This window comes from Cystoisospora suis (assembly GCF_002600585.1).
Source record: "Cystoisospora suis strain Wien I chromosome Unknown contig_661, whole genome shotgun sequence".
Classification (NCBI taxonomy): domain Eukaryota; phylum Apicomplexa; class Conoidasida; order Eucoccidiorida; family Sarcocystidae; genus Cystoisospora; species Cystoisospora suis.
This window is the reverse complement of record NW_027153462.1, coordinates 1-10,050: the sequence shown is the minus strand read 5'-3', so window position 1 is coordinate 10,050 and position 10,050 is coordinate 1. Positions and strand designations below refer to the sequence as shown.

The following is a 10,050-nucleotide window of genomic DNA, read 5'->3' as shown; positions in this document are numbered from 1 at the left end:
CGCCACGACTACCACTTCTTTAACTACTACTTTGAATGCTTTAGCTGAAACTTTAACTGCTAAACCCTAAGTAAAACGACTCCTTCCATCACCCCTACTACGAGTGTGTAGTAGTAGTAGCAGTAGTAGTGATACTCGAAGTGATAGAAGTCGAGGTGGGGATGGAGACAGGATTGATTGATTTGCGGTGTATTGACACCTCACATCAATCTACCTATATGTAAGGAGATCTTCCACATCCATCCATACAGATACAGGGGTAGATCCATTGAAAAGAGAAGAAAAAGAAGAAGTGCGGATAAGAGTAAGAATAATGAAGAAGAAGATAGAAGATGGAAGACTGCTACACCGCAGGAAGAGATAAAGAAACAAACCGAGAGAAAGAAAGAGAGAGAGAAAGAGATGAACAAGTAGACAGAGAGAGAGAGAGAACTCTCTCTATGTGTAGATGTAGATCTTTTCATATAGATGAGGTAGTGTAAATTGATAGGAGCAGCAAGAAGAAGAAGAAAAAGAAGAAAATCTTGACAAGTAAAAAAGAAGACGAGAACAAGAAGAAGAAAGACTGCGAGTGAGATAAAGAAAGATATATCACGAGAGTCTTCATATACGAAAGGCACATGATAGAAATCCCTTTTTCTCTCTCTTCTTATTCTTAAAGAAAGAGATAAGAAAGCAGATCAATTACAGAGATGAAAGAGAATGAAGAGAAACAAATACTTCACTTCTCTCTCTCTCTCTTCCTTTTTCTTTCGTTCTTTGCTTTCTTTCTCTATTCAGATCATAAATCTTCTACATCTTGTTTCTTTATCTTCCGAAGAGAAGAAAGACAAACCCCAATGCTGGAAGAAGATAGGTCAAACAAGAAAGACACAAAGAAAGAGAGAGAAAGAGAGGGACAGACCAATGAAGATATCACCTCCCTCTTCTTCATCTTTTCTTTCTTTCTTTTCTTAGGAGATCATGAAGTGTGTGAGGAGTTTGCGTGTCTTTAATACTTGGAGAAGTTTGGGTGTATCTACAGGTAAGACGCTGACAGCTCCTTTCATTAATTTCTTGAGATTTTCATCGCACAAAAAACTTCTCTTTCCTTTCTTCTCACAGTGGAACTGCATGTACATCTTCAAAATCTTCACTACTTCTTTCTCTGTGAAATATCTTCTTCTTCTTCCTCCTTCTTCTTCTTCTCCTATCTTTCCTTTCAAAGACGACGAAGAAGACTCTGATGGATCGATGACGGAAACTTCTTCTTCTTCTTCCTTTTCCTCTTCTTTCTCTTCTGCTTTTTTCTTCGTGAGAGAAGGATGGCTTGTCGTCGTAGAAGAAGAAAGAGAAGAAGATTTGCCTTGCGTTTGAAGCAGACCTTGATAAGGACGTATGAAGTTCAAGAGCCGGTCAGAGAAGAAGGTATTCTTGTGACGTGAGCCAACGAGATATCTCCCGCCTGAAAGATTTGCTTTTCTCGAGAGATCAACATGTATCATTCTCTCTTCTTCTTCTTCTTCTTTTAGACTTGTCATCATCTTGGAAGCAAGACCTTCTCCATCTTCTTCGTTCTCAGCATGACACCCTCCCGAGAAAGAAGAAGAAGAAAAGAAAGAAGAAGAGGAGGAAGAAGAAAGATCTGCAGATGTAGAGTTTCGTCTAATCGCTTTGCTATTCTTCTTTTCTCTCTCATGGGTAGGAGGAGTCGCCTTCTTCTTTGTTTCAGCTTGGTAAAGAGAGGGTTTGTGCATAGGGAGAAGAGAAGAAGAAGAATAGAGAAGATGATAAGACTGGGGGGATAGAGGAAAGTGTTTCAAGCCCTCTCTTTTCTTAATCTCTTCTTCTTCATTTATCTTTCCTTTCTCCGATCCCGCATACCCTTGGAGCTCTCTTGAATGGCTTAGATAAGACAAGGAAGACGAAGAAAAAGAAGAAGAGGAAGGAGGGAAAGAAGCAGAAGAAGAAGAGGAAGACAGAAAAGAGCTCGAAGAATAGTAAGGGTGCTGATGAGGGATATACGGATGGTGGGAATAGAGACGAGTAGGAGAGAGAGAAGAAGAAGAGGAAGGAAGAAGAGCAAGATTTCTGTTAAGAAGTTGTTTCGGTGGATAGTGACCGAGAGGAAGAGGGTGGGGCTGCGACTGATCTTGAAGAGAAGAGCTAGGAAAAAGAGCCTGATCATTCTCACTATCGACAATTCTCCCAGGCGTTCTTGCCGTCTTGATGTGATGAGGAAGAGGCCCGTTCAACGCCTCTGCATGTCTTCCCGAGAGAAAGACTTCTTCTTCTTCTTTTCTTCTTCTTCTTCTTTCTCCTGTAGAAAGAGACGACGAGGGAAGTCGTACAGGTGGAGGAGGGGTGCTACTCTGACGAGAAGAAGAAGAGATTCTTCTTCCTCTACGACTGCTACTTAGGAAGAGCATATTCTTTTGCTGCGCCATGCAGGTTGAATTAGAGTTGTGCTGCGCTTCTTCGTCTTCTTCTTTTTTCTCTTCTTCTTCTTCTTCGTCACAGAGACTTCTTCTTGCTGTACTTGCTCTTCGTAGATAGGAGGGAGGGGTGCTATAGAGAGCTCGTATAGACAGGGGAGGCCCATCAGCAGCGCGAGGAGGAGGAGGAGGAAGATGAGCAGACTGAGAGAGATAGAGCGGCCGGTGCTGAAGAAGAAAGTAAGAAGAAGAAGAAGAGAGGAGAGAAGGAGGAGGCGGGTAAGAAGAAGAGTAACGGAGAGGAGAAGAAGAAAAGGAAGATGAAGAAGAGAGGAGAGGTAACGAAGAAGAGAGAGGATACAGAGAAGAAGAAGATGAAGACGAAGAAGAAGATGATAGAAAAGAGACAGGGGGATTACGAAGAAATTTCTTCTCTCCTCCCGAATCTTCTCCATCTTTCTCTTTCTCTTCCTCTTCTCTCTCTTTCTCTTCTTCTTCTTCTTCTTTTTCGGTCTCTTCTTTGTCTCTTTTTCTTCTTTTCATTCCTCTTGTTTCGCTTGGGGGTTCTTCTCTTGTCCCCGATTTCTTATCTCGAGATTTCTTTCTCCCTTCCATCTTCTTCTCGTCCGTCATTCCCTCTTCTTCTCCTTCTTCATCTTCTTCTCTCTCTTCTTCTTTTTCTTCAGTTCTTCTTCCTCTCTTCTGATCACGTCCAGTTCCTCTGCGAAGTCTTTCTTCTTCTTCTTCTCCTGCCGAATGAATAGAAGTTTCTTCTCTTTCTTCTCTTCTTTCTTCTTCTCCTCCTCCTTGTTCCTCATCTTTAGAAAGAGTTCTGCTCTCTTCCTCTTTATCCTTCGCTCTCTTAATTTCTGTCCCACCTAGAGATGTCCTCTCTTCTTCTTCTTCCTCCTTCTCAGGACCTTCTTTCTCTTCCTCTTCTTTCTCTTTCTCTTCTTCTTTGCGTTGTCTTCTCGTTGAGAAACGCTTCATCTCTTTCTCTGAAGAGACATCTGACCCTTGCTGCTTCTTCTTCTTCTTGTCGTTTCTCTCCTTCTTCTTCTCGCCTAAATCTTCTTCTTCTTGTTCTTTCTCTGCCTTCTTCTTCTCCTCCTCCTCTCTCACGAGCTCTCTGTGATACCAGCTTCGAGTTAGTCTTACAGGATGTGGGGCTTCTTCTTCTTTACTTGCAATGTCTTCTTTCTGTAGAATCTTCTTCTTATTCTTCTTCTTCTTTTCCCTTTCCTTGGCGCTGATGCCCTTCTGACTGTTTTTCTTGAAAGTTGGAGAATCTTCTTCTTCTTCCCTCGCCTCACTCTCCTTCTTCTCCTCCTCTGCTTTGTTCTCCTTCTCATTCTCTCTCCACTTCTTCTCTTTCTCTTCCTTCTCTTTCTCTTCCTCCTCCTTCTCTTCCTCTTCCTTCTCTTTCTCTTCCTTCTCTGTCTCCTCCTCCTCCTTCTCTTTCTCTTCCTTCTCTTTCTCTTCCTCCTCCTTCTCTTTCTCTTCCTTCTCTGTCTCCTCCTTGTCTTTCTCTCTTGTCTCCCTCGTGTCCCTTATTGACGAGCTTAGGGTTTTTTTCCTCGGGAACACTTCATACTCCCTATCTCCCTCTTCTTCTTCTTTCTTCCTTTCTTCCTTCTTCTCTAGCTTCTTATTCTTCTTCTTGGTCTCCTCCCCCATATCTTTCTTCTTCTCCTCCTCTCTCTTCTTAATCTCCTTGTCTATCGATGAACGGCAGGGCGTCTTCTTCTTCTTCTTGTCAATTGTCATCTCTTTCTCCCTTGCCCTCTCGACTTCTTCTTCTTCTTTCTCCTTCTCTTCTTCTTCTTCTTCTTTCTCCTTCTCCTTTCTCTCTTTCTTTCTATCTCCACCGTGACTAAAACTATCCTTCTTACTATCTTCACTGACTGCTTCTTTTACTTGTCTCTCTTCTTCTTCTTCTTCCTCTGTCCTATGAGGTAATTGTCCTTCTGCACCTTTTCTTCTCTTCTTCGTAACTTCTACTCCTCTCTGTACAAGGCTAATCGCATCTTCTTGACTTGCCTCATCTTCTTCATAGATTTCGATGGTAACTTCTTCAATTGAAGTGTCAGTCAGTCCTTCTATCGAACTCTTCTTCTTCTTCTTTCTCTCTTCTTCTTCTTCTCTATGTTCATCTCTCTCTCTATGCTTCTTCGCATCGAGAAGAAGGAGAAGAGAAGAAGAAGATTTACCAGCGGAATTCTCTCTATTTCCTTTTAAAACAAAAGAAGAAGAAGAGGAGGAGAGTGTCGTCGATCTAGGAGGTTCGTTTATCTTCTTCTCTCTCTCCTTCTTTTCTGTCTTGTTCTTTTCTAATTCTTCTTCTTCTTCCTTGGAAAGGGAGAGAGAGGTAGAGAAGTTTTCTTCATTGACCACAGAGCTATTCCATGCACTGAAAGAGACAGATGTCTGTACAGACTTTTCGTTGTCTCTTTTCTCCTTTTCTTCTTCTTTCTCGACTTCTTCTTTTCCTTCGCGTTTCTTTTCTTTCACGACCTCTCCTTCTTCCTCATCATCAACAGACACATTTGGAGAGATCTCATCCCCCTGAAGACGAAGAAGAAGAAGAGCTCTCTCTCCTGTAGACTCTCCTCTCTTAGGAGAAAAAGAACACGAAGAAGAAGAAAAGCTAGAAGAAGAAAAGGTACCGGTAGAAGCAGAAGAAGAGCTATCGGCATTTCCTGTTGAAGTGCACGCCAGATGACCTTTTTCTTCATCTTCTTTCTGACTAGATATCTCTTCTCCTTTTCCTCTCCTTGATAAAGAAAGACGTGTGTCTTCAGGATGAGAATCTCCTTCTCCTTCTTTCTCTTTCTGTTTTGGTCCCTCTTGTTGGTCTCCTGGAGTCAACTGTGACAAATCTCGATGATCAGCAGAAGGAGGAAGAGACGGAGAGGAAGAAGAATAGAATTCCTTGAAGAGAAGTTCTTTAAGGTATCGAATCATATCTTCATCTTTCTGTGTACATGTCTTCTCGCAAAGAGATGAAGAAGAAGAAGAGAAAGAAGAAGTCTTGTGAGGCTTTCTTGAAAAGAAATTCCCTTCTTTCTCTCCTTCATCTCTCCTTACGACACCACAGAGAGACAAGAAAAGAAGAGCCTCACTTCGAGCTGTATATACAGCTGTTTTGGTCGGTTTCTTCTTTCTTCTTCTTTTTCTTTCATCTTCTTTTTCTTTTCTTGTAACGGAAGCCCTCTCCATCCCCCCCATAGAACTCCTTAAGTCGTGAGAATCTTCTCCAGCAGAAGAAGAAGAAAAAGAGTCCCTCTCCATTTCAGGTGGTGTATTGGAGTGTACATACACCTCACGAATGACCTCCGAATCTCTTACTATAATCCATCGACATAGCTTCGTATCATACAAGAGCCAGTAGGAATGGGGTGACGTCTGAGAGGTCTCAGGAAAGTAACGACAAAGAGAAGGCTCCAGATGATGAAGAGGAGGCAGAGAGGAGACAGAAGAAAAAATGCAAGAAGATCTCTCCGACAACGATGCAGAAGAAGAAGAGGATGACGGTGACGAGGAGGCAACATGGCGACGAAGAGAGAGAGAAGAAGAAGACAAAGAAGAAGAAGGGATTTCTGTTGTGCTGCGACAGGCTTTTTGAGGAGAGAGAAAGTGGATTTGATTAAGACAGAATTGGAGATGCCTGAATCTTCTAGTCCAGAGAGCATTCGTCAGGTGTATATACACCCCACCCTGTGTATGTAGCATCGTCATTTTCTGTAAAACGAAGAGAAAGAACGCAGAGACTTCTTCAAGAAAGAAATATAGCCAAGGAGGAGAAGAAGAAGAGAGATGAGGTAGGTGAGAAGGTGTGCGTGGAAAAGAAGGCTCCGCTCCATTCTGTTTAGACTTTAACAATGAAGTAGAAGAAGAAGAGAAAGAGGAAGAAGACCACTGCGAGAGATCTCTCTCTTCACTGTGTTCTTTCTCTTCTTTCCTTATGAACCACAATTTCTGCAATAGTCTTCCAACAAGAAAGAAAACACATGGAGGTCTACAGAATACACCTTCGTCATCTTCCTCTTCTCTTTCTTCTTCTTTTTTCTCTTCTTCTCCGTGTCGACTAGAAGAGAAGTTGCTCAGATATTCTTGTTTGCTTCGTTGTTCATAGGCGAGGTGCTGAAGAAAGAATGAGACCGCCTCGTCCCAGGCAGACATTTCTACGAGATCGATGGGAATCTCCTGACTTTTCAAAGACGAAGAAATCCATGCAAATGCGCGAACTCTCACGACCTGCTGAGACACCCAATCCTCTTCTTCTTCTCTCTCTTCTTCTTCTTCTTCTTGGTCTCTTTTCTCCCCTTCTTCTTCTTCTACTTTATTCTCTTCTTCTTCTTCAGAATTCTCTTCTTCCTCTGTAGAAGAGACCAGTTCCGGATTATGAGGAAGTTTATGATAAGATAGAGTTGGATTTCTTTCGCGTTCACCCTCACCGTCTTCTTCTTCTTCTTGATGCGTTGTCGGGGGTTTCTTCTTCTTTTTCTTCTTTTTCTTTTTCTTCTTTTGATAGATTTCTGAGAGAAAGCGGAGACGACGTGAGCGCGCAGCCAAGGCTTCGCATCGACGAAATTCGTAGCTCTCTTGGTCACACAGAGGCAAAGGCCCGGCACTCTTCCATGAGGTGTACATACACTCCAACAACGGTGTCTTGACAACTTCAGGAGGAGCAGGAGGAGGAGAACAAGAAGATGAAGAAGAGGAAGATGAGAGGACAGACTGTCTTGTCCTTCTTCTTCTTCTTTCCTTTCTTTCTTCTTCTCTTGTCGAGGGAAGAGGAGGAGGCAGAGAATCCGCGTAACAAGAAGAAGATGAAGGGAGAAAAGAAGAAGCAGAAGAAGAGAAAGAAGAAGAAAAGGAGGTCGAGGAAGTAGCAGGAGAAGAAAGAAGAGAAGATGAGTTGGATGAAAATTCCTTCTTCTTCATTTCCACGTTTTCATTCATTCCATTCAGATTCTCATATCTGTGGGTCTCTATTATCTGATGTACATCCCTATCTTCTCGGATCTTATCTTCATGAGCAAAAGAAGAAGAGGGAGAAGAAGAAGAAGAAAAAGACGAAATCTTGCTTTGGATCATCTTCTCATCTCCAGTGTGTGTATCTACTAGAGAGATTGGCTCGCCTTCTCTTTCGCCCGGATCTTCCCCTCTCTCGCTTCTTCTCTTGACTGACACTAGGCTACTATTGCCGTCCTTTCTTTGTCTCTTCTCACATCCGTCCTCGGCCCTTGTTCTCCTGGTCTTCTGCTCCCCCTTATTGCGCGTTATTTCATCTTCTCGAAAGCTCAGTGTACATACACCTGACGAAGAAGAAGAGGAGGAAGCAGAAGTAGATAGAGAAGAGGAAAGAGGTGAAGACGAGAAAGAGGGGGATGTGGGGAAAGAAGAAGCCTTCGTAGAAAGAACAAGATTACGAGGAGATTCCTCACGAAAAGGGTGAGAAGAAAGAATCTCCTCTTCACTCTTTTCATGAAGAAAGGTCGTTTTTCTCTTCTTCTTGTTGACAACTTTCTCTTGATCTTCTGCAGGTTCTCTCTTCCTGTCTTCTTCGAGTCTTCCTGAGCTTGTCGTACACCTAGAGACATTCAAGACGCCATTGCGAAGAGAAGAAGAAGAAAAGAAAGAATGCGAAGAACGACTAAAGACTTCCGGGGGGATGTTGCGTTGTGGCTCTTCTTCTTCTTTTTCTTCTTCTTCATCTTCTCTTCCCACACATCTAGACTCATCTCCATGAAAAGGAGGTGTACCTACACGAGAGAAGGAAGTTCCTTCTGTTGGAGAGAAAGAAGAAGCATGTTTCTCTTCTCTTTCTGTCTCAAGGAAACCTCGAAAATCTCCCTCATGTCTATGCCAGAATAGACGCGGAGACAAGGGCATTTCTTCTTCTTCTTCCTTCTTCTTCTTCTTCTCTCTTTCTCTTTCTTTCTTTGCTCCTTCACATCGAAGCAGCAGGGGGGAGAGAAGGAGAGAGACCGACGAAAATAGAGGGAGAGAAAGAAAAGAGATGTAAAGGAAGAGAGATGGGCTTAAAGAGAGAAGAAAGACGGAAAAATATAAAGAGAAGAAAGAGGACGGGATAGAAAGAGAAGAAAGAGTAGAGAATGAAGAAAGAAAAGGCGAAAGATCGAAAGAAAGGAATGTGTGTGTAACGTGCCAGGATTGTTCTATTAAACCTAGGTCTCCTCTTTTTTCTCTTCTTTAATGCGTCCATAGAAGAAGACTGAAGAAGAAGATCTTCTTCTCCTCCTCCTTCTTCATTTTCAGCTCGTACCGGTTCTGAATGAAATAGAGAGAAGAGAAAGAAGAAAGCGTCGACAGAAAAGAAACGAAAAGCCTCAACACACGTAGACACAAAGACAGGAAAGTGAGACAAGAAGGAGAAAAAGGAGAGAGAACAGAGATGCTCCGAGAAGATTCTCCTCCTCTTTGAGAGAAGTAGAAAGAGAAGCGGGAGAAAGGAAATGAGAGAGAAAGGAAAAGAGAGAAAGAGAAGAGACAGAAAAGAAAAACGAAGAGGAAGAAGAAAAGAAAGCGCGTGTGTGCGTTGCAGAGATCTTGGGTTGACAAGAAAAGAAGGACTTCTTCTTTACCCGAGATAGAAGAAAGTCTTCACCTTCGCCGGGTTGTGTCTTTCTTTCTTTTTCTTTTCTCTCTTTCCCTGGAGTTTGAAAAGAAGCGACGAAAAGAGAGAAGACCGCGGGAGAAAGAAGCAGAAGAAGAGAAGAGAAAAGGAAGAAGCACGGGAGAAGACGAAGAGCCGAACTGTAAGGGAGAGAGAGAAAAACGGGAGAGAGTGTGATGTGAAAGAGAAGAAGAAGAAAGAAGACGCCCTCTTCTTCTTTCTCTTTCTCTCCTTCCTACCTTGTCTTTCGAAAATTGCACATGTTTCTTATTCTCTTCTTCCTTCGGGACCCTTCAAGAGATCACAGGCGGGGAAGAGAAGCCTTAGCCTCTCTTCATCTTTCCTATCCATCTATCATCCATCGCTCATTCACTTTCCTCATTCAAAATTCAGCAGCTATCATCTACCTATCTATCTATCGCATCGTAAAATCTCCCGCGATACCAAATAGTAGGGAGGAATTCTTCGAATATAAGCCGATCAAGAGCAGTCGCTCATTCATTCAGTCATCCCTTCTCTCCTCTCCCATGTTCCCATCTAAAGAAAGAGAAGAAGAGACACATCTTCATTCATTCATTCCTTTATTTCTTTGTATATAATCTTCATTGTCTTTCTTCTTTTCTTTTGCTTTTTGGAGGAACAGATGCATTAGGTCATCTCGCACCTTGACAGAAAAGGGTGTGTGCGAGCTCGGCTGCCTCGATCGAGTGTATGGATGACTGAGAAGCTTCTGTTTCTTCTCTTTCCTTGAAGAAGAGGTTTCCTCTTCTTTCTTTGCTTCTGTTGAAAGAAAAGGAGAAAGAGGCCGAAGGAAAGAAAAAGTTGAAAGTAGAAGACAAGAGAAGAAGAAAAGATTCTTTTCTTTCTTCTCTATCATCGAGGTGGTGGATCTCCTCTTTCTTTCTCTTTCTTCTCTATCGCTCGATGTTCTCCCCCGCGAGAGTTGAATAGACAAGATTCATGAAGAAAGCTTCTTCTTCTTCTCTTCTTCTT

The 10,050-nt window shown here is 42.5% G+C and overlaps 1 protein-coding gene across 1 annotated transcript; it reads left to right on the top strand.

Moving 5' to 3' along the window:
- Nucleotides 1–381: 381 nt before the first annotated feature.
- On the top strand, nucleotides 382–10,035 carry CSUI_001634 (uncharacterized protein). Its single transcript, XM_068061839.1, has 2 exons — nucleotides 382–6,235; nucleotides 6,550–10,035. The coding sequence occupies exon 1, from the start codon at nucleotides 4,477–4,479 to the stop codon at nucleotides 4,981–4,983; it is 507 nt and encodes a 168-aa protein (XP_067926185.1). The 5' UTR covers nucleotides 382–4,476; the 3' UTR covers nucleotides 4,984–6,235; nucleotides 6,550–10,035.
- Nucleotides 10,036–10,050: the final 15 nt, after the last annotated feature.